Below are 25,327 nucleotides of genomic sequence, written 5' to 3' on the forward strand. Positions count from 1 at the left end.
CAAGTTGACGTCTTCAGGAGATGAAGTGCACTAATTCCTAACTCTAAAACTGGTCACTATTCATATTACTAGGGTACACTTTCAGGCATACATCAATGATTTCGGGTAGAAATTCGCGAGAAATTTTCTCGTGAAACTTTCCGCTGAATTTAACAGAGCGATTCATGTAAAGATGAAAAATGGGCTGCTCGGAATGTGACTTTTGTCACTGTTCATAGTTGTCATGCCAGACTTTGCTATTTCCAGACTTTCGAAAGCATCCAAGAATCTAGTGGCATCTTACTAATTTCAGACAGCCTATGAACAAGAAAGTTGAGCCCTGCTATCAGGAATATATCTAAAAGTACTGGTATTCTTTCTATAGGGATACAATTCTAGACCCTGGTTACTTCTAATCACTAAAAGGCATCCAAGAATAATAACTCCTCGGCGTTTTCAATTCCATATGTAAACTTATTGGTCGGGGATATGTTGAGAGTTGTAACAAAGCCCTCTATCTTCTATTTCTTTGTGTCAAAAATTACAAATATGTCATATGCATACCGGATCCAAGTACGTGGAAAGTAATCCAACTTCCCCTTTTGCTTACAATTAAAATCTGGAAATATAGGCCTTCACGACTGGCGTCAATGTTTTGGATGGCTTCCAGGTTTTGCCGTGGTTTTCTTTGGTTATAATCTCCAAACGTTTCGACTGCAACTGCGGCAGTCATCTTCAGTGGCATGTTCGAGGTACTCTTCATGATGTTTCAGTTGACACGCCAAGAAGAGTACTTCGAGCAGATGACTGCCGCAATTGCTGTCGAAACGTTTGGAGATTATAACCAAAGAAGATCATGGCAAGACCCGGAAACCAACCAAAGCAATTCAAATCTATTCATGATTATATTAGTATTAAAATATCGAGTATGAAAATACAATGTTGACTTTGGAGTGACAGTACCAACCATAATTCATTCATACGGATTATTCATAGCCAAACTAGCGAATGATAGATATTCGAAAAAATTATTTCATGGATTACTAAAAACTTATCATAGATTTTGATTGCGTTTTAGATCAGTCACATATCCATTGCACCCAAACATACACGAAGAAAAATAGATTTAAATCCATCATTTTAATTTAGGTTAGAATAACTTGATATTTTGAAATATTATATTTGAGTAGACCATTGAAATGGTGTATCAATATGGTATATTTTGCAATCACATAAGATAAAAAGAAAACTAAGGACAACGCGTGGTGAAAGAACTACAAATGTCGTGTGGGCTTAAAAATATATACCCTTGAAAACCTTTAGTTTCGGAAATATTCCCTGTGAATAGTTTCGTTAGGAAGCTCTGTATATTCAACTCAACTATTTCATTTCCAAGGACAATCTCATTAACTTTACATACGCATTATTTTCTTCAGAATCACCGGATTTTTAACCGAGTGTGTATGTAACACGGCTGGCATTCTTCTTATAACACTGTTATTTGACTATGAATTTTGTATCATTTATCATCGTTTGTTGGAAAATCCCTCAAATGAGCAGTCAACGCCAGTGAGAAACGCTTCCTTTACAACTCACCATCCTGAAAGCCTTTTTTTCATGTATTTTTCTTAAGAAACAAACACTCTTTTTCATTGAAGAGATTCTTGCCTCACCTTCCTTATCAACCCCAATCTTTTTTCTTTCTCTCTCAAGAGAGCAACAACTGAATTTCTCTGTAGTACCGGTATCCATTGTATTTCAAACTCTACTGTCATCTTTGGATCTCGGAAATTGAAGGAGATACAAGGACGATCAAATTGAGATAAACCTTTATAAATATTAGAAATTTCAAGTATTTCTTGAAATATTGTAAAAAACGGAAAGTTTGTAAAATCGTTTTAATTTTTTCCTGACCTAGAAAATGTGATTTGGATATATGAAACTACATTCACTCACGAATTGTGGAATATTCAATCGAAACAATGTTGTAGCATTAACAATCCCAGGCAATATCGAGAAATTCGACCATAAGTGTAATTGAGTCTTAACGGTGTGGGTTGGCATTTATAACGATATGCTAAATGGAAAAGAGTTTTATCACTTTTTGACATCAACTCTCCAAGATCATCTGGACAATTTCCAATTGGCTGATTATCTTCTCTCTCTCTCTCTATATTGTTAGCTTTTGCTTCAATTGAGGCGCATCAAGCCAAGCTGAATATTTTCTCATCTGGTACTAACAAGATGGTGCTTCCCCTCACAACACAAGGCGGATATCTGATTATCTGGTTCGGTGGCAGGTGCCTCGGAAGTAAAGGTCCTGTGAGAAGGCCAGCCAGGACCTCTACTCATTTTTATGGGGTACGAGTACACTGAAACATTGGACTATAGTAGGGATGAACTACGATGTCTAACAGGCATTCTTACAGGTCACTGTCGCTCGAATCATCATATGCATATGTTTGGAAAAAGATGAAACAACAGAGCACAAACTTTGTGCCTGCTCCGCTGGAAACCAAATTAGGTTTTCAGAGTTTGTCAGAGCCGCATTCTTACCATCTGAAAGACCACTCACCATACAAACTAATCGGATTCGTTGAGAAGCTGGGTTTATTTGGCCGAGTATGAATGGGTGTGAGCCACAATAAACCCTTGTGGGTTGCGGTGGAGTGTCGAATAGACCCACTTACTTTTGACCTAACCTAACCTAACACTGAAACGTAGAATTTATGGACTGGGTGAATACAAAAATGTCGGAAATCTTCAACTCAACTTGGGAGCTTTAGATATTGAGAAGAAGGAAAATGAATTGTGCATTGCGTCACTTAAAGAAAAGAGTGATAATTTGTTCGAACATTCACAGACAACTTCTTGAGCATCTCTAGTAATTTATAAACTTGTTATGTAGCCAGGAAACTTTTTGTTGCGGAGCGTGAGGGCAGACGTCAGGAAATAAAAACGATTTCACAAAATTTCCATTTTTTTTTCTTAATATTTCAAGAAATACCATTTTTAACGTACTAAACGTCACTTTGTAGGTCACATAAATACGCAACTATGCCTCAGTTCGATCCATCTTCTTATCTCCGATAGTTTCCCAGATTCCAACGATGAGAGTTGAATTTGAAGTACCCGGCATAAAGAGTTACCGTCTGTATTTATTGTGACCTTCAGAAGTTCCCAAATGTAATACCTATATGGGCAATGCGCCGCGACGCTGACCTAGATAACGACTGAAAACAAAACAATAAATTACCTGATTCTCCACCAGCATTGCCATGTCCATAAACATGTCGTGCAATTCTCTAATTGAATTTTCTAACTTGATGATATCGGAGTGCCGCGCTTCGATATCGGCTAATGTTTGTTTCGCTTGTTGCGTTTCCATTATTATCTGAAAATCGAAAGGTTATCGATAAACACAAATATACTTTATTTACATCAAGCACCCTGAATAATTATAATCAGTGTTAATTCAGGAGTTCTTCAAAAATAACTGTTAAATATGCGTGTCATTACTCGAAACCGTGATCAAAGTATTCACAATATAGATTTGGAAGTAATAAACTCAATAAAATCGAATCGAGTAGGTTCGATTATAAAAGTGTAAATGGAGACGTATCACGTAAATAGAGACGAATATTCATATTAATTTTGTTTCTTGGGAAAAATAAACTGACTTTATAACCAAATATACAAATTTAATACCTTTTGTACTGATACTATCGACCAGATTATGAAAGAATGTGCATCAAAGAATTATTATACTTAGATGCATTTTAAAAAATACTATTGTAACGAATCTGAACCCGCCCCTGACCGATATCTCAGCCAGCGAATAAATACATGACATCACCGCAAAAGGAATGCAGTCGACAAACCGCCGGTTGAATTCTAGTTGAGTACCGAAACCACTAGAGAAATCCAGAACGATCGTTACCGATATATAAGGCCCGCTTCTCGTCCAGAGATGGCAGTGGAATTCAGAAAGTGAATCGTGCAACAACCAAGAATGATGAACAAATGAACCATAAAGGCAAAAAAAAGAGAAGAAAATAAATAATGGTTGTTTTTTAATGTCAACAAATTATATTTCGTCTTTCTGTGTGATGCTACCAAATTGAAATCGAAATACTTCAATATATTTAATGACAAAATATTTAATGACAAAATTGTCACATGGGTTTAAATTTTGAATATACTGGTCCGTTGCTTGTTGAAAATCAATAACACCATTCATGATAATAATTGCGTACCTTGACAATACGAGGGTGGTCCCAGAAGTACCCGGCCCAACAAAGAAAACACGAAAACTTTTGGAAAAAATGTATTTACTTTTCAATATCATATCCTTGTAGCTCTCTCTACAGGGTGTTAATTGAACATGCGACAAAAAATTAAGGAACTATTCTTTGGACTATTCTAAGGATATTTTGTCCTTCGATGATTTTTGACAGGGCGCTTTGTTTCGAAGATACGGGGTGGAAAAGAATTTCGACAATAACAATTTTGGTAATTTCAAAATTATTGACGTAACCGAAATAAAAGTATAGCGTACTACACTGGACCTACCAAGTTATAAAAAATCTAACAATTCCGTTGGTACTTATCAACAACATTCCGATTACTACAACGGCTGCAGACATTCAATTTGCTGGGTGTAATGCAATCAGAACTGATCTGTTTTTGGAAGAGTTCGGAAGTCGATGAGGAGAAGATTGGATTTTTGCATTCGAGTGGGGGGTAGTCATTTTCAACAGTTCTTGTAGATTAGTAAACATTACATGTAATTTTTGATAACAAATTGTTATTGTCGAATTTCTTTTTCGCTATTAAAAATCATCAAGGGACCAAATATCCTTAGAATAGTCCAAGGAATAGTCTCTTAAATTTTTGCCGCATGTTTAATAAACACCCTGTATACACTTTTCCCAGCGACGTTCAATAAGTTTCATAATAAAATTCGAGGGGGCTAAATCTGGCGAATAGGGTGTATGAGGTAGCAATTCAAACTTTTATTCGTTAATTCTGGTCATTGCGATAATGGATCTGTGAGCTTAATTTTTTCACTCAAACGTTGCAATAAGTTCGCATAATACTCGCCGTTGATGGTTTTACCTTTTTTGAGATAGTCAATGAAAATTATCTCACGCGAATCCCAAAAAACCGATGCCATGACCTTGCCTGCAGATGGTCTTAGCTTTCTTTGGAGCCGGTTCTTCCTTTTGAGTCCACTGTTTTGATTGTCCTTTCGCCTCGGGTGTAAAGTGATGGACCTCATGTTTCATCCATGGTCATCAAACTATGCAAGAATTCTGCTTTGTTGCTGTGAAACTCGGCTAAACACTTAATTGAAACATCTTCACGACATGCTGTTTTAGCTCGAGTGTGAGCAAACGCGGCGCCCATCTCGCACGCAGCTTTCTCATGTCAAAATTTTCAGGTAATATACAATGCACCGCACTTTTGGAAATGTCTTCTAAGTCAGTCGACGAACATTCAGTACGGTTCTGTGGATTTTCTTCACCGTTTCTGGAGTCGTCACCTCATTTGGTCGACCACTGCGATGCTCGTTTTTATAGCTCATACAGCTTCGTTGAAACTCTTCTAAACAATATGTTACTGTTGTAAACGAAAAAACAGACTCACCCAGAGTAAAATCCACTTCAGCTGTTAAATTGGTTGGGCTGAGGCCCTTCAAATAAAACTATTGTTCCACACAACGATGACCAATTTTCTCTATTTTCGCTATTGTTGGCTACCAAACAAATACTAAACAACGCAACGTCTTCAAAATTGAAACATGTCTTATAGGATTGTGTACTTTCTTATACAGTGAGATTTTTGAAACATCTACCGCCATCTCTAGGTCAGGCCAGATATTCCAGGGACTATCTACGTTAGACTTAATTCATTTCACTTCCTAGTAGTTTCCCCAGTTGTCCTAGTGACCAGTCGAATAAAGGCATATTGGAAATAAAATCTATACTGGTGACCAGTCCAACTGAGAAAAATACTATGTAGTGAAACGCGTATTGGAAATAAAATCTATATTGTGAAGATTTGTAATTATTATCATAAAAAGTTTTCAAGAATATACATTTCAAAAAAATAAAGACTATTACTTACGCCTTGAGTGAACACTGCTGGATTTCCTTGTTCTAACATTTCTTCTAATTCCTCATTGGTTGTTTGTCTACCGGCTATTGTGGAAATGAAAAATGTTAGAGAAATTTTAATAATTAGAAAGCCTTCTACAAAAGTTCAACAGACAACAAATAGTTTTACAAACACTCAGGAAGTAGAAACGAGGTGTTCAAAAATATTTTAACTTGGATGGTTTAATAAATTGATACTCGACTTTCCCTCAAACTGTATGACCAGCAGCTACAAAAAATATCTCTGTAATTGTTAGAAGTTATCCTAGGGTTCATTTAAATCTACAGAACAAAAACACACTTCGTTAGTGCGGACAGTTCCATGAACTCAATTTTCTTCTTTTTGAACATTTTGTTCACCTATTTTATAAAACTTATTCTATGATGGTATGGGATCATGAATGCAAAGGCTTTTCACGTTGGTATCATCTTGTGATCTGTTTGCACTCAAAATTGCAGGGAGATAGACAGCGATTTCTCATTTGGCGATCACTGTCGAATCTAACTACTACCGCCCGGTCAGCTTTGATGGACGGGTTTTGAGTTATCGGTGGAACCCACCATTTTGCGTTTTCGTAAGATGAGTCATCATATCAATTTCACACTTTCTTAGGTTTCTCAACCAGAAAATTCTTCTTCTACCTATTCTTATATCATTTTCGAGTATCAATCCAATGTGAATCTCGAAGAAACTTTTGTGATTGATCTTCACATCCCTGTAAGAAGTCTATAACTTTCTTCCTTTCTTCGCAAGTTTCCTAAATTTTCATATAGTGATAAAGAAGTAGAAAGCCAAAAAGCTTCTGTCCCAAGAATCTTACAAGATTCTGATATTTGGAAAACTAACAACCGAAAGTCTTCGAAGTTATCTAGGTTATGAGTGTACCTACATTTATTTTTGAACGAAAAAACCAAAGAAGAATAAAACTAATACTGTTAAGTGAAATGGAGTAAATATTTCATAATGTCGCTCGGTGACGATAAATAATGAAAATAAAGTTGGAGAAAGTGTACAAAATTAATAGAGACACCAAAATGTATGGGGAAGACCAGAGAGAGAAAAAATAGCGAATAATAATAAGTGGATACTTGTATGATACAAACCAAAGATTCTGAAATCAATCTGTTGGTAGTTAAATGTCGAATTCAACCTTAAATCTGACTCGCCCCTTTTCGTGTTTACATTGACTAGATGAACCTTGCGCAAGGGTTCGATGTTCTTTGGGAGACTGATTAATACCCGGTAAAGTAGTTGTTTTCTATCGAACTATGTCAAACCTAGTTCTAGAGAGTAAATTATTGAAAACTAAATCATCTTCTTTTGAACTTTTTATTTTTTTCAAACTATGTATACCCAACTGTTTTCATTCCGTTAACCGTCTGTATGTCGGTTTTCGAAAGAAAATCCGAATTAGTTGATTTTCTCTGGACCAACAATTCACATATGTACTTATTTGAAAAAAAATATTAATACTTATCGTCATCAAGCTAACAGAAATAACGTTGAAAACCGTTCTAAGTGTACTATTTTCAACAGTATTTCTGTTAGCTTGATGAGGTTTGGTATATTATCGCATGAGAACACGATATTTTTTTTATTTTCTGTAAAAAAGTCCACGGTTTCATTATTTCCGAGAAATAATTTATACAAGTGAAAATGCAAAAATTACTGAGCAAGAGTAATTATAATTGAAACACTTTTGAATTGAAAACACTTTTTTCGAATTTTCGTTTCGATAACTGGTTAAGATATATGACTTCACCTACTAAAATCAACAAACAAACTAGAAAACATAGAATTAGACCACCAAACGAAATTGAAAGTCGATATAACTCACTTATTTCCAACTGCCTCTGTATCCTCCCTTTACACCTCTCTCTGTAATCCGTTTGTGTCCGGTTATATTCCGTCATAACTTCTACGAATTTCCTGGATAACGTCGAATGTTGTGTTTTTCGTATCCTCAGGTCCGCCGAAGATTTGTTACTTTGTTCTTCTTGTTCTATATTTTGTTCTATAACTAAAACCAACAAAAATTGACAAGTCAGCAAAACGTAACAAAACACACTTCTTTTTTATGTCAAACATAATAAAGGGCAATCTCATTTTAGGTAAACTGAAGCACATTTAGTGATAGGATTTGATTGAAATTATTTTTAGAAATATTGCTTTACTGACTTTCAACAGTATCTCAAAAAACATGCATCATATTCATGTAAGAAATGCCATTCTGTGCAGCTTTCTAAAAATTTTTGTCCGTTAATATAACAGATAATTACAGATATTCACATAATAACTATGGCCCTTAAAACTGTTTTCAAAGGATATATGTAATAATAATGGAATTACAGCGACTGCGAAAAATCGTAGATAAATAAGATATGTTTCTACAATACATCAAATGGTTATTTGTTCAGGCAATAATTATTTTCGATTAATATTTTAGGTAATGTGTTATTTACTCCTTTTATGTTTTCAACATTTAATTTTTATTGCAAAAAAACCTGCCATAAATTTATTTATATGTAACATGGTTTAATAAAGTTCTACCTTATATTTAAATCGATTTTTTTCAGCTTTTTGCAGTGGAAACTAACTAATAAACAAATTTTTATTCAGTTATTTAGTTTCATGTCGTTTTGAGTTAGTGTTGTCTCGAATGTTTGTTTGTTGTAATGTTTATAATTTTTTTTTTAAATATGTACCTATCTAATATGCCTGATGGTTTTTTTAAATAGTAATATTATCAACACGAAGTAACTATTTTCGAGCCCTGAAGAAGAATTTAATTAAATTCGAAACGTCGCTAAGTTGTATTTAGAGGCACTTATTATTCGAATAAATAATCGTCTGGTGTAACTTACATAACTACAATCTCTCTCAAATGCTTTGGTTCTATTATTATTATATTTATCAAACGAAACTGAGTTGGTGCCATAATTCTTGCGTATAATGTACAGTAATGTAATGTTACAAATGATTTTATGAAAAAAAGTTATAAATATCATACATATTGTTTGATCAATATGAATAGTTCTGTACTAGCTTCAAAATGTATAAAGAACAAACATATTTTTAAAAAATCATTGAAATCGGAGCTGTTTCTGAGGACCTCTGAGAAAAAGACTTCGTTGATTTCGACTAAAATCTCAACATAACAGAAGCAACGTGATAATTAAAAGGAAGTGAATAAAAATTGTATTTAATAAATTACTAACTTCATAAACTACTTATGAAGAATGAGTCTGTCGAATGGGTTATATTCAAATATTTAGGATATATTATATATCATATCATTTCCTTTTTCTCTAGATCTAGAATATCTTCAAATATATCCAATTTCTGTAGAATTACTGTATATCGTGTCAACCATCATTCAGCAACATTTTGATAACTGAGCTACTTTATTACATCCCACTGACTACATTTATCTCGACAGCTTTGGTCCCATCAAAAAGAAGATTCATATATCTACGAAAAGAAATGTTTTGGCTTTCTAAACTAAAATTGCAAAAAACTTATGACAAAAACCAACCATGTTTTGAAAAATTTCAACAATTTATATCTCGAAAACGAATGATTTTTCGATAAACATTTTATAGGAAAAATTTTTCTATTTTGACGAGATCCACCACATACTCAGTTTTTCTAATGTTCTCAGCAACTTCACTTAGCGAACTAGGAGCTACGTATTCATAATTAGAAAATTGTAAATATCTCGAAAACGATCACCTCTAGCGTTGTTTAGTAAGTGTACCTTTTATACTTGGGACAGGTGTGGAAATTAGGTTTTTTCATGAAAAGTACCAAAGTTAGGAAATTTGAAAAAATCCCGGGTACCAAATTTCGTGCAAATAACTTATTTCTTGCAAAAGTTATTTTTAAAAACGAACAAAAAATTAAATTTCAACACCCTGTATCTCCGAAACGAAGCACTTCCGGACGGAAATTGTCCCAGGAATACATCACTTGAATATTTTAACATACTTATGTTGATTTCGCCGAAATTTTAGCGTAGTTTGTAAATCGCTTTTCTGACAAATCAAAAAATATATGAGAACAATAAAAAATATGGGAAGAACCAGAAACTGTTCATGCGAACGGAGTCATAGAGGCAACAGCTAGATTTCAACATACAGTGCTCATTATTAGTGTTCCCCCCCCTATCTAACACGTTACTGGACTCTTGTTAGGAAAATCGCCGAGACACGTAGATTTTTTATTTCTACAGTGTACATTTCTGTATGAATAGTTTACCCCTAATTTTCATCCCTTACTGGAGAGGAGCAATCCCCTGTCGAAAAATTTAAATAGCATGGGGTGGTGAATGATAGCACATTTGAAAGGGGGTTTTATTCTCTATTCAACCGTGCAAAGAATTAAACCACAAACAGAAAGGCAACTTAACTAACACTAACTTTTTCTGTTACTATAGTAAATGTTCGAAATGTTCCCCGTTGACCTGGCAAAAATAGAGTCAATTGTTAGTATCAGTCTTGACGCTTTGCAAAGTATCGCGAGTAATTGTTGCACACACTTCCATAATACCGCGCACGGAACTCCTGAATAGAGTGACTCTGAATCTCGTAGACTTTAGATGTTAGGTAACCCCATATGAAGATAGCTGAAGGAATTTTTCCACAGATCCTCGGCGCCCGATCCATCGTCCAGCATAAACAGTATTCAAATAAGTCCTCACAGCAACTGCAAAATGAAGAGGAGCTCCATTTTGTTGCAGAATAATGTCCATGTCAAATTCGTCTAAATCATTTTTGCGGTTGCCACTATCAGTGGATCTGTGACTGTTTCCAGCATTTCTAAATAGAGGGCACCAGTCAGATTTTCCTCAATAACGGATATTTAATGTGGTCACCCAATATTCCTGCCCACACATTAACTTTTTAAGGAAACTGGGTATGAGTTTCGCGAAAAAGTCTGATGATTTTCATCGGACCAGTCAGTACCTCATATTTTGTCTATGCACATGACCGTTTAAAAAAAGTAGCCTCAGCACTGAAAAAAATGTGTTTCAAATAGCCTGATATTTTGCAAAATATTGTTTAAAACTTTTTCGCAATATTCTAAACGCCGGTTTTGATCATCGTCCGTCAGTTCATGCACCACTTTTATTTTGTAGGGATGAAATTTATTTTTTTTAGAATTCTCAACACCGTCATCGGCGAAACCTCACAATTTTCAAGGCAATAGTTCTACCAAAGACTACAGAATACTATAAGACGTGTCACTCGCTCATTTTTCGACATCTGAGAAATCTCGCCGCCCGCTAGCGACAGCGGATAATTACCAGCCGAGGTAGTACAGTGTGTCGCTTGAAGTTACCAGTTCTCGTCGGCACACGAGATATAAAGGTTGTCCGTATTGTTTGGTATTGTCAAAGACTACAGAATCGGTAAACTTTGGTATTGTGATAGTGTTGTGTTCGTTCGGAGTTCGAAATATTTATTTTGTGAAAATGTCGACGTATTGCTCAGTGGATGGTTGTCTGAGTACGGTGGGAAGCCCAGGTATTTCGTTTTTCCGCTGCCCAAAGTACAGTGAAAGGTATGCATTCAATATATTCACCATTAATTTTTATTTTACCTATCTATACCTTTTATGGTTTTGTTGTATAAAATTATTCATAACGAAATATACCGCCGGCATTTGCCAATCCAAACTCATTTCAATCTTTTTTCAAAATGTTCAGTTTATAGATTGATATACTTGAATTTTTTTTTTAGGTGTCAACGTTGGAAAAATGTATTAGGCTTCATTGGGAATCATAGATATGCTACTCTTACCCCAGAGCAGAGTCACAATAGAATTAAAATTTGCAGCTTACATTTTAGAGCCGATGATATTGTGAATTCTCGTATTCATAGCTATGATGTTCCTTCATTGCGTCTGCCTCAAGATGGTTCTCAGAAAGGTTGGTTCAGTGAAGTTTATAGATTCAAATGATGAAAAAATCTTATTCCACTTTTTAACATATGAAATTTACAATATCAATTTTGTTGTTTAAACCTTCCAGATGATGATGCCATTGCCGGTACTAGCAAGGATTTTATTTACATTGATGCTCAGGTTCAAACGGATCAATTAGGATCACGAGGTGAAATATCTTTTCGTTATAATATATACTTACCTGATCTATTTTTATATGCTTCGGAAAAAAAAAACGATGACAAGAAAACAATTATTGAAAGTACGTACATCTTTCTTTTAGATGAATGCAGCCAAACATCTGCTAAACTCTCTTCGGGAACTCCAAGAAAAGTGGCATTACGAAAAAAAATTGTATCACTAGAGAAAACAGTAGCTTCAACATCAAAAAGAGCACTGGACGAAACCGGAATTACTCTGGATGATGTTTTCAAGTTTCTGGATCGAAAATATCCTGAGCAATATTGTAAGCTCTTGAAAGCACAGCTTTCTTTGATAAATAAAGCACCAAAAGGGTCCAGGTATAGTGACGAATTCAAACAGTTTGCATTGACTGTTTATTTTCTTGGTCCGAAAGCATACAAAAAATTTTCAACAATTTGTAGATTACCGTCAAAAAGTACACTTCATCGTTTCACGAAAAATTGGATTGTTGAACCAGGCTTCAACGATTTTATTTTTCGTGTTATTGAATTCAGGATTGGGCTCATGAAGGAGAAAGAAAGATATTGTATTTTATGCCTAGACGAAATATCTTTGAAATCTCATCTTTATTATGATATTTCCAGAGACAAAATAGTAGGTTTCCAAACAAGTTTGAATGGGACCTCTACTGACATAGCAAGTAGTGCTCTAACAGTAATGGTCAGAGGTTTGGCAAGCAATTGGAAAATACCACTTGCATACTTTTTCTATAAGACATCAGCAACTTCTGATGATTTGAAAGATATTTTGTTCAAAACGGTACGAAGATGCAAAAGTATAGGCCTAAATGTCATGGGGGTGGTTTCCGATCAGGGTTCAAATTTTCAGAAGTTGGTGAAAACTTTGAATGTTACAGACGAAAATCCCATATTTCTGATAGACGATCATAAACTTGTATATTTGTTTGATATCCCGCACTTACTGAAGTCGACACGAAACAATTTGTTTTCCTATCAGTTTTTACTTCAGGGTGGAGAAACAAGAAAACATTACATAGAAACAATGTATAATTATGATAGAACTAAACAATATAAATTGGCTCTTAAACTTAATAATGACCACATTTATCGAAATAATTTTCAAAAAATGAAAGTCACGTTGGCTTCCCAAGTTCCCATCAAGAGATATTGTTGACCATGTAATAGAGATGGAAAACATATTCATTGAAAATTTTGATAAAATCGGCAGTGAGAAGGGAATTGGACAGTATTTGAAAACAAAATATTCGAAAATTCTTTTCTCACATCCATGTCAAAAATTCCTCTTCGATTATTATATATCTTTATATACAAGAGTTCGGATATACTTTACTTTAAAATTCATGAACCAGGACATGAAGATTGTTAGGAAACATAAATCATGCAATGTAAAATTGAATATTTTAAATCATTTATAAACATATAACATTATATAATTGTATTATTTTTGTTAATAAAACATGTTTTTCTGAATGTATGTTTATCATTTCATCAGTAAATCACTCTGATCTGTTTCTTAGATCATTTATTCATGAGTTTATCTATCATGTTTCTAGAAGTTGATCGACAAACAACTACTTTCGTATCTTTGTTTATCTGTCTGATACAACCGAGCAAGCGAAGTTTCAACTTCGGAACGTCCCCTGTAGATATCGCGAATAGGAACTGCCCTCGTATAACTGTCATGCGGCCGGCGGCTTCCAGACATCGTCTGTCGGCGATATGATTTATGGAAATCGCAAAAAATGCAATCCTGAGCCGTACCGACAAACGAATTCCTTGGAGTGAACCAACTTATAGTATTCGGTAAACTTTGGTTCTACTCGATGAGGACGGATTATTTACAAACTCGCTCATAATGTCCACTTGTTTATCTTCCCTTTTAGTTGATCGCCCAGAACGTGTTTTATTTTGCACATTGCTATTCTCATAAAATTTTCCACTAACTGTTTGAAATAATGTCTATCAATAGGGCGATCCGGAAAACGTTCATTGAACATTCGTACCTCCTCATGATAATGGCGACGAGCCTCACCAAAAATAACAATTGCTTCGCATTTCTCATTTGACGCACGTGGTGCTACCATTTGTTTGAAGATGAATAGCAAGCACTAACAGCTAGAATACACTGCCTCGCACTCTTCGTGATATCAGTTTCTTGTATTGGCCATTTATCCTTAAACATCCAAAAACACTTAGAAAAACGTGCAAATGACGCAAATGACAAATACGTCTCACTTGTCGTCTGAACCAAACCGATATCATATAAGGTCGAATTTTTCGAAAGGGGTGAAATTAGTGGTGAACTGTTCATACTCAAATTTACACTTATGATGTGCACTGTTTGATATTTGTCATCTTCAAATGACAAATCAGGGTATATATGTATTTATTTATAATACTACTAATCTCAAATTATAAGTACTTCGACTTGCAGTAGGAAGCAATAATTGACATGTTTTATCATCTGTGAGCATGTTTGAAACATGCTTTGCGAGAATAACTTATTTAAATAATTTTATAGAAATTTCAATGTTGTATTTTTTGAAGAGATATTTTGAAATTCAAAAGTTTGACGATATTTCAGACTGTGCTACGTATACAAATCAAGTAAAAGATATAATCTCGTTGGCAGAAACTACATTTTCAATTTCAGACTGAATTGAAGTTTCAATTTTGTGAATATTGCATGACTGAATAGGGTCAAGCGTTACTTTTCTGGTCGACTTTTGAAGAGAAGAGAACTCTTTTGTTTCTTCTGATTCCTCAATAAAAATTGATAATTTCAAGTTTCCTGTTTGTTTCAGGTTCATGATGCAGGGCTATTGAAGTAATTTTTGCTTTCAAACCACTTGAGCCACATATTTTGTTGCATTTTCAATAACTAGAAGTTTGATCTTTCATCAGCGGAGCACGATCTACATTTTGGTTTGCCTCAATCAATGTGAGGCGAGAACAACTGATTTTTCACACAGCCTTTCACAGTGTGACTAAGAGTAGATTGCACTGTTCAGCTGAATTGAGAGCAGTACATCGGTTGGTAGAAGCTTTTACTACCTTAATTTTTACAATAATTTACTGATTCTATTTAGACTCTCAAGATGACACGCTGATGTAGTTTGGAAACATTCTTCTTTAGTTTTTCTATGTTCAATCTGATCCTCGTTTTTGAGAGACCTCATAAAATCTGCGATGCTATTCGAAAACTGAGTCCATGCATATGGTGAAGTTCCTTGATGTGTTTGAATTTTACTGCTTTTCTGATAGATTTCAAGGTCGAGATGCTTCGAATAAATCCAATTTGCAGTAATATCGATAGTTCTCGAGGTTACCGAGATTCAGAGACCTTCTGAAGTATCTCACTGAATTCAGATTTATAATCAACACGTAGTCTGATGCTACTGATTATGGTATAATTACAAGAGGTGAAACGGAGTTACGGATAGATTCAAAATTTAATTACAAGGTCACGCAGCGCATGGAAATATGTTTGACATCATCAAGTTACAGCCTAACTGGGAAGCTTGGAACGTATTCAACTGTTTTTTCAAAAATAGTGACAAGGGCGGATTTAGATAAATTTTAAGGGGCAGGATAATTTCAGAATTTCAGAGAGGGAATTTTTGAGAACGAATGATTATGTGTATGTATACACTTCAATCTAGCAGACCACTATTATAATCTTCTTGCAGTCATTGTTCACTGTGGTTCTGGCGTTGAATCTGGTCATTATTACGCCTTGGTCAAAGACGAAACGGACTGGTTCAAGTTTGACGATAGTCGTGTCACTAAATGTTCTGGCGATGCATTGAATTTGGTGGAGCCTCTAGAGACACCCTACATTTTGTTTTATGAGAGGGAGCACATTGACAGATCAAGATCTTCAGATGATGTGGTGCTACAGGTTTTTCCGGGTTTTCCTGCAGCTGAAAAAGCAAAGGCGCCAATTTAATCAATAAAGTCGCCCCGGAGCATTACGAGAAGACGTTAATTAATGAACATATTCAAGCTTCATGCTCCTTATACAAACTGATCTGGAAGTAGAGGTACTGCATTTCATATGAGTGTTGGAATCAGAATTTTATAATCGACGAGTAAATTATTGATATTTGATAGTAAATGCTTTGTTGATTATCACATTCACTAAAATTCACAGTGAATTCATATTTTACAAAATTTCTCTGTTGCGAAGGACTGTTTATATTATAGAAAAATATCGAGAAAGTAATATTGAGAACCAAGCATATTTTTACAACAATGAAGATATATTTGAAAGTCTTAAAAACCTTATCGTAGAAAAATGTTTTGGAACTGAAAATTGAAGAAGAAAATGGTTGTATTTTTCTGAAATTGGCACACTATTTTGAATCTTTTCTTTCCGAACAGTACAGTTGTACAAATATTCTATTGAATTTTATGAATGATTTGAGTAATTTCTATTTTGATAGTGATACCCAGGAAGGAAATTACTGGAATCTCAATTTTAATCTTCATAGAATTTACAGAATATTTCTCACTCATAATTGTGATTGGGCTTTTATATGACCCAGAACATTCCAAATATCCACATTCTGTTGAACCAATTCAAGAAGATTAAAATACTGTGTGTGGAAAAAATTACGTGAAACACGAATTATTACGAATAATTTTTGCTAAAACGATAATAGACTGAAATAACCATCTACAAGAAAGGCCATAGAATGAATAAACACTGTCTAAAATTGTTTAGATTGATACATGACATTAGACTTATAGATACTCTGGAAAGTCTAGAAATAGCTACGTGAGTTATGAGAACTACGGTGACAAAACCCATTCTAAACAAATCATCTAAAAGAACAATTCGTTCAGGCCAGTCTCAACACCCTACACAGTAGGTTAATGGACTGACACCTATCAGAAAACAACTACTCCCCTGGCTAATACCACGAAGGGCGTTGGATTATATCCGACAGGTGTCAGTGCAGGATTCTTCACTGAAGTTATTCCTGCATATGCTGTTGGCGATACAACTGCCGCAATAGATTTTCAATTATTGGAACACACTTGCAGACCGGTTTCGGGCTGTTTGGCCACTCGTCAGTGCAAGGTAGTGTATATCATCAACATGAAGTCGATGATTTCCGATAATTGAAAATCGAATTCCGTCAGAGTATCATTCCTCGAACTAAGCTGAAGACTACAACAAACAACAGGTTTGTCGTTGCTCCATCTGCCTGTGAACGAGGTAACCAACTGCATATCCAAATTTGCCCAATTCCTCGTAAAAGGAAAGAAATCTTTCACGTATAGTCAGTGGGCATACTTGAAGACTGGCTATAAATCAAATCATCTAAAAGAACAATTCGTTCAGGCCAGTCTCAACACCCTACACAGTAGGTGTTATGCCCACTGACTATACGTGAAAGATTTCTTTCCTTTTACGAGGAATTGGGCAAATTTGGATATGCAGTTGGTTACCTCGTTCACAGGCAGATGGAGCAACGACAAACCTGTTGTTTGTTGTAGTCTTCAGCTTAGTTCGAGGAATGATACTCTGACGGAATTCGATTTTCAATTATCGGAAATCATCGACTTCATGTTGATGATATACACTACCTTGCACTGACGAGTGGCCAAACAGCCCGAAACCGGTCTGCAAGTGTGTTCCAATAATTGAAAATCTATTGCGGCAGTTGTATCGCCAACAGCATATGCAGGAATAACTTCAGTGAAGAATCCTGCACTGACACCTGTCGGATATAATCCAACGCCCTTCGTGGTATTAGACAGGGGAGTAGTTGTTTTCTGATAGGTGTCAGTCCATTAACCTACTGTGTAGGGTGTTGAGACTGGCCTGAACGAATTGTTCTTTCAGATGATTTGATTTATAGCCAGTCTTCAAGTATGCCCACTGACTATACGTGAAAAACCATTCTAAACAGTTCGTCATTCATGTTTATACAGTGCATTTCTTTAATGCACCCCCCTTTAATTTTTTGAACGGGTCAACTCACAAAATTGAAATTTGGGATGATGAAATTAATGCATAAATACTTTATTCTGAAGTGAAATTGACAGATGAAACAGCCTATCCGATATTTCACGCCGAACATTTTCGAACACAGTAACGTCAATATCTACAAATATTAATTATTCTCTGCCGTATATCCAATTTTGAAGCAGGTTCAGTTTTGTATACCTTTTGCTTCAAATAGCCCCATAAAAAAGTCCAAAGATAACAAATCTGGCGAGCGGGCTGGCCATTCTGTAGGACCTAGACGGCCAATCAAACGATTTCAGTGATGAGAGGATCAACACTAGTTTCCAGCATATTCAACAGTTCCCCTGTTAAATTTTTATCAGTAAGTAGAGGTCCTAATTTTTTGAGTGGACCCGTTCAAAAAATAAAAGGGGGGGACATTAAAGAAATGAACTGTATGAATCACTCAGTTGAAAATTAGCGACAACTTCCACCACAGAATTTTGTAAAATAAATGATAATAATCCAGTTCTTCTCGCTTCACTTATGCTACCTAAAAAATAAAGGATACTTTCTGAAAACTGGAAATTAATTATTTTTCGAAAGACATTATTTTTGTGGAGAAGTCATATTTCTAAGATGTTTTTGAGATTTGTAACCTTCCACAGTCTAAAAAATAAATTAATACAGATCAACAGAGAAATTGCTGTTCAGTGTAATAAAAGACAAACAAAAAAGTTCACCCCGAAAAGTTATTGCGTTAAATAAACTTTTGAGAAGTCCAATCAGTCAGTAACGACGTATTCATAAATTTTACCTATAAAGAAAATGAATGATTGAAAAAATTATATTTTGATGTTTGGATTTTTTTAGAAAAGCTGAAGTTTCGTTAAAAAAACCTGAAATTATAGTTATTGAAAACGCATCTTTCGGAAATACGTCTATAACTTTTGATGAGCGTCAGTTTTATCTTATTACACTTGGGAGCAGATTTTTTGTTCGTATATATTTATTTGTCAGATTGAAGCAGCTTAAAAACCCAAAAAACATCAATGTTTCACTTTTCAAAGAAGTTTCAAGTGAAAAGGCAATTAATCAACCCTTCATTTCTACATTTACTGAACTGAAATACACAAATCATCGATTATCTCTACTCCGTAAATTTTCTGTAAAGGTCCATCACAAAAATAAATGAACTGTTTTCAAGAAAGTTTTTCGATTGGAAATGCCAAATTATTGGTGATTACTTTTATTCCGAACTTTCACGAACGTTAACAGAATTTAACTTCGCATAAATAAAGATAAATTGACTCACGTAAAGTTGTGTTTAACTCAATACTTGTTGAAGGAATTGATTAACAAAGTAACCAATTATACATATTTCACAATAAAAAGTGGTAATAGAATTTGTAATCCACAAGAATGACAAAACAACATTCTTTCTAGCATAATCAGACTCAATACACAACATGAAAAAAACACCTCTAGTAGTTTACATCAGTTACGTTAAAAAATATATCGTTATAGGGTACATTTTATTTCGCACATTGAGAGTAGAATATATTAAAAACAGTGACTTTCACGAAAAAAGCTCGGCGATCGGAATGTTTCGAAGCCTTTTATGTAAGACCCGCCACATTGTCAACTATCCCTTATACGTAATTTCAAAATATTTTACAAAACAAGTACTTTTTCCAGTAACCAAAAATGTAATCTCTTCTACGCGCAACGCGCGTTTCACCAACCAAATTGGCGTCTTCAGGATATAAAGTTTTCTTCAGTTTTCTTCATCTCCTGAAGACGCCAAATTGGTAGGTGAAACGAGCTTACTGCGCATAGAAGAGTGTTGCAATTCTGGATTGGAAGAAGTGCTTGTTTTGAATTTTTTCTACGCCAGAGATTCCTGTTTCACCTTTCAACAAAATCTTGTATTAAAGTGGAAAATTAATAAACATTCGGTTTATAAACTTTCGAACAGGGCGAAATACCCAAGCCGGACGAAATGTTTAAAAAAAGGAAACATTTTTAGTCCTTTTTAATGGAAAAGCCAATAATTTGACATCACATGCCGCAGAGAGGGCTGGTCTGTTTTTTTTAATGACAAAACACAAGCACTACAGAAAAATAATAAAGGTGCTCTGAAAGCGGTGCCTGTGCGAAAGTTGTGATTCACATTGGTTTGAATCGCTGGAGACTAAATCAATACATTTCGTATAAAAGGTATTTCGATTTTCTATACAATGACTTTTACTTTTTTATTGATGTTTGAATTTGGGACTGGGAATTTTGTACTCTGCCATCCTCTGTCGGATTTTTAAAATAAATGTTCATTGGAATAATAAATAAATTAGTAACATCTTTTGCAAAAGATAAGTGTTAATTTCACGGGCATCAAACGGTAGTACTTTATTTTAACCTCGTTATTAGTCATCTTATACATAAAAAATCGTTTGAGTAAATGTTTAAAATGTTTTCCTTAAACCTCCTGACAGTAGAACAGTCTAGTTTCTAACTCATTTCTAACTTTTTGGAATGTTTCTGAAGTAATGCTATCACAAGTTTCGGAAATTCTATCTCTAAGCTCCCGTAATGTCCCAGGTTTGCGATTTGATACAGCCCTATAGGGAAAAATTGAGATAAATCAAATCCATATGGGTATGTCTCATCCAACTAATCCCTTACAGGCCTAAAAAATGTGGGGGCGCACCATCTTGTTGGAAAACAGGAGGTTTTTAAGAATTTCCAAACAAAAATCACCAGTCAAATTTCTCGCTAGATATATGGGACCCTGCCCAGACATTTATTTTCTTAGGGTTCGAGTGTACTTTCTCGAAAATATGCGGGTTTATGTCTGACCAATACCCCACAATTTGACACTTGACATTTTTATTTAAGAAGATAATGCTGCAGTCGTCATTAAAACAAAAATTTGTTTTGCAGTTTCGATTCGAAATGAAACGGACATTAACTCATAAAACTGCATGTCATGGTCATTCTAGTAATAGCCGGTCGGTAGCCGGGCGGTTCGACGTGGGTGCTTTGTTCACTCAGTCAATCGGCCGATGTGCGAGTCGATGGTTCAAGCCCCAGACTGAACGCTTGATTTTCACTTGCTATCGTCCAACCCGTGTTAGGAATCACATGATAAAAGGTAAGTCCTTAGTTCGCACAAGTTTCGACTTCTGAGGGTTGTCGTTCGTTGGGGTGCGATAGCTGGTTATCGGAAAAAACATATAAACATTATTTTTTTCAATAGCTTAAGTTTACACTGAAACTTACGCCTTGAGAGGCATTTCTTGACGATAGTTGTTGAGACATAATTCTTACTAGCAACTATTGTGGGGTTATTTACTACGCAAAAATTTCTCTTTTCCCGTCCGAGATAAATTTTCTTCCAGCTTCTCTAGCTTTAGGTACTTGAAGTTGTATGAAAATTTTTTAACGATTCCCTGAGATATTTTAGGCAAGATTGGCTTAACAGGAAATCTTGCATTACACCCTTTCTGCCTCATGAAAATTACGTCTGGCCTTGGCGTAAATTGGGATTACTCATGTTTTTTCCTCTGAAGATCTGACGTGAATCATTTTTGAAAATTCAAACGAAATGAACTGAAGCGAATTCTCAGTATAAATAGTGATATCTGTCAAGGTAACACAATACTCTCTGTTACTAGGGTAACACGGTGTGGATTCTTATCTATATAGTCGATCATAAATCTAAATCGGATTCGAACAGAAATGCGTTTTTTTGTCAAATACTTTGTGACAATCGAATTAAAAATACGATTCATTTCTGTGAATATTTGTTTTTCTCTTATACATTACAAAATTTGTGTAATCAGTGATAACTACCTTTGGAGCTGTTTCAATCTTCATTTGGTTGCAAAGTTACGAATTCCATTTTCCCAAGAAATTGAAATACCAATAACGCCGAAACCGGTTATCGAAATTCAAAAGAGTAAAAGTGGTTGAACAGAGAATTGAAATACCTTTTGAGCGAAGGGTCACAAGACTCCCTCCTTTCTATTTAGAAAAAAAAATATAGCGCCTTTTCTGTGGCGAAAGATGTCATATCATTGGCTTTTTCCCGCCACATTTTTGGCTTTTTTATGAAAAAGAACCAAAAATAAGTGGGACGCATTGATTTATTTAGAAAAGTGACTTCGTTCCTCTAACTAAGCTACCTGCATTTTTTATTGGGCATTAGAAGTGTCGGTTTCAATCCCAAGTAATGCTTTTTCAAGACTCTTGGTGATTTTCACACTGCCCTGAGTTACTCCCGAACAAAAGACATGGTATAGGAATGAAGGTTTTCACAGATGGCGTCAATGTTTTGATTGGTGGGTCTATTCGACCCTCCACTGCAACCCGCAAGGGTTTATTGCGGCTCACACCTATTCACACTCGGCCAAATAAACCCAATAACGAAGCCGATTAGTTTGTATGGTGAGTCTTTCAGGCCAGATGTTAAGAGTACGGCTCTGCCGAACTCTAAGAATCTAATTCGGTTCTCAGCGGGGCAGGCACAAAGTATATGCTCTGCTGTTTCAGTTTTTCCAAACATATGCATATGATGATTCAAATGACAAGGTCTGTTAGACACCGTAGTTCATCATTACTGTAGTCCAACATCTGTTTGGTATCAAGCTTTGGAAGGGTGAATAAACGCTTTGGAGCGAGCCAATCCTGGAAGATTTTGCCAGAAGTCCATACATCTTCTTGCATTCCAGTTGTTCAAAGTTTATTTGGCGAAGCCTAAAGCGATGCCAATGACAGGTTCTGGTCCGATAACACTGCTTGCAGCACCCTCGTTTGCAAGGGAGTCAGCAGAGTTTTGCCGTAGTCTTCTTTGGTTATAATCTCAAAACGTTTCAACGGCAACAGCGGCAGTCATCTCCAGTGACGTGGTCAAAGTACTCTTCTTGACGTATCAACTTAAACCGAAGCTCTCATTTCTGCCGTGTCATTTATAGTGCTGATTTTTCGCGCACTTTCTGTAATGGCGGGTTCGCGCGAACTTCCCGCGCGATTTGGGCGACTTGGCTTCGTTTTGGCGCTTTTCAATGCTGTGTGCCAGACCTTTGGTAGATATGTTCTCTCCCAGTATTTTCGAACAGGATCTTGTGTTCCCCGTCGGACATCAGTGCATATAATCAGCAACTGCAAACATCTCGGTCTGTCCCAATCGGCAACTTCGCTTGTGCTCGACTAGGCGGGTACCAATGCTTCTTTTCGTCTGACCGATATAGATTTCACCACAGTTACATGGAATCCCGTAAACTCTCGTTGATTTGACTGTCTTTTGCTGATATGAGATACTCCGATAATTTCTTCATTGCTTTGAAGACGGTGTTAATTTTCTCCTCCTTTAGAATTTTTCCGATTCGGTTGGTGACACCTTCTATGTATGGCAGAGAGTGCCTTGGGGTTGATCTTCACTGGTGTTTCTCTTCTTCTCTCTTGGACGCGAATTATGGCTTTGCTATCGTAACCGTTCGTTTGCAACACAGCTGTTAGGTGCTTTATTTCTCGTCACCGTACCTTCTTCACATATTCTCAAAGCTCTGTTCACTAGGGTCATCAACACCCCAGTGAACAGAGCTTTGATAATATGTGAAGAAACCTACATATCTTTAAGAACATTTGACCAAAGTATGATTTTGTCTCCGGTTCTACTCGATTCTGTTGCTACTGGTTGCTAACCCCCTGTGGTGAGGAACTTTGAACTTTTTTTATATTTATTATACAGGTCACTTCGTAGTTCCGGTCCGGACTCACTTCCACTGATAAATTAGAGATCTGTCAAGGTATTCTCATTGACAGCCTTCTTGCTATTAAGGCTAAAGTGTATTTATGTCATAATCTGTTCAACTACCAATTTTCAGCGGCTGATAGTTCATTTAGCATTTCTCCGATTCCAACTGTTTTCTTGAATATTTTTTTGGCAGGCTTAGATGTTTGCATAGCTAGTATAGTCATTACTTTTTTTATATTGAAATATAATAAATAACATTTATAATCGGTAAAAGCGACTAAGCGAATGATTTCATTCGTTGGAACTGACCAAAAAAATCTATTGTACGGATAGATAAATTTTTTTTGTTCCTTAATACCTTGACTATATAGTTTTGACTTTCAGAATTGGGTAATAACTTCAGTTTCCATTTTCATTAGAACATTTTTCTTCGTTAGAAATATCTCATAAATTGAATCATGCAATTTTTCTACAGAACTGTAAGAAAAATGATTAATTTTATCGACTCACCCTTTAGCTTGGCTCGGACTTTATTGGCAGTTTTCTTGATGTCGGCCATTAGGTCTTCCAGTTCTTGTTTCGTTTCTGTAAATAAAAGAACAAAATTCAATAACAGCTACGAAGGAAAATGAAAAATGGCATAGCTTTGGCCTGTTAGCCGAAGACATAAATCAAACGCGACGACCTGAATTCAAATAGGCTGCGATATCAAACGGTTTGAATCTTTCATACAGAACATTTTAAGGATTCTCGAACAATAATGAGATTGATTTGTGATCCTATGAAAAAGCAAATAATTTGACCTGGCGTGATTATATTCAATGTTTTATAAATTATTTTGTAAGTGAAACTCACAAACAATATGTAATGAAATCGTATCAAAACATACAGTCCCTTGTTTCTTAAAGTATATTAAATATTTTGGGTATACTTCGAAATGATTTTTTCTGGCCACATTTTTTTGTTGAATAAATAAAAAAAAATATTTAGATTGCTGTTTGATTCATATTTGATTTATTATACTGATTCATTAAGAACGTCGATGTTCAAAACTAACATCTTCATTTATAACTTTTTTATTTTACATTCCAACACAATATGACTAACATATTTTGAAAATTCTCTGAGCCAAAATTTGATAATGATTTTCAAGAGTGCAGCAAGGGGACCAAAGGTGCAATTTTTCAAATTATCGTGTACAGAAAAATATCAAATCATCATTTTTCCAATGAGATTTAAAACAGGTTAGAGATAGTCATAGAAAGTTCGGGTAAAACACATAAATAACCAATTAAATGCAAATTTCGAGAGGAAAAATGTATATTCTATTGGCGAAAGAAGATGGTT

The 25,327-nt window shown here is 35.3% G+C and overlaps 1 protein-coding gene across 8 annotated transcripts in view; it reads right to left on the reverse strand.

The window, feature by feature from the left end:
• The window catches only part of Syx1A (Syntaxin 1A), a 184,506-nt gene that overhangs the window by 21,862 nt on the left and 137,317 nt on the right, over window positions 1-25,327 (reverse strand). For all 8 annotated transcript variants that reach the window (XM_074172337.1, XM_074172338.1, XM_074172335.1 and 5 more), the window contains 4 exons: window positions 24,491-24,565; window positions 7,976-8,158; window positions 6,109-6,182; window positions 3,236-3,373 (listed from right to left, as the gene is read on the reverse strand). In XM_074172337.1, the coding sequence (XP_074028438.1) occupies window positions 3,236-3,373; window positions 6,109-6,182; window positions 7,976-8,158; window positions 24,491-24,565 (470 nt within the window). The remainder of the gene's footprint in view (window positions 1-3,235; window positions 3,374-6,108; window positions 6,183-7,975; window positions 8,159-24,490; window positions 24,566-25,327) is intronic.

The sequence above is a fragment of the Leptinotarsa decemlineata genome, unplaced genomic scaffold (assembly GCF_025532065.1).
Source record: "Leptinotarsa decemlineata unplaced genomic scaffold, Ldec_3_MD MMD2_tig00000090_RagTag_RagTag, whole genome shotgun sequence".
NCBI lineage: Eukaryota > Metazoa > Arthropoda > Insecta > Coleoptera > Chrysomelidae > Leptinotarsa > Leptinotarsa decemlineata.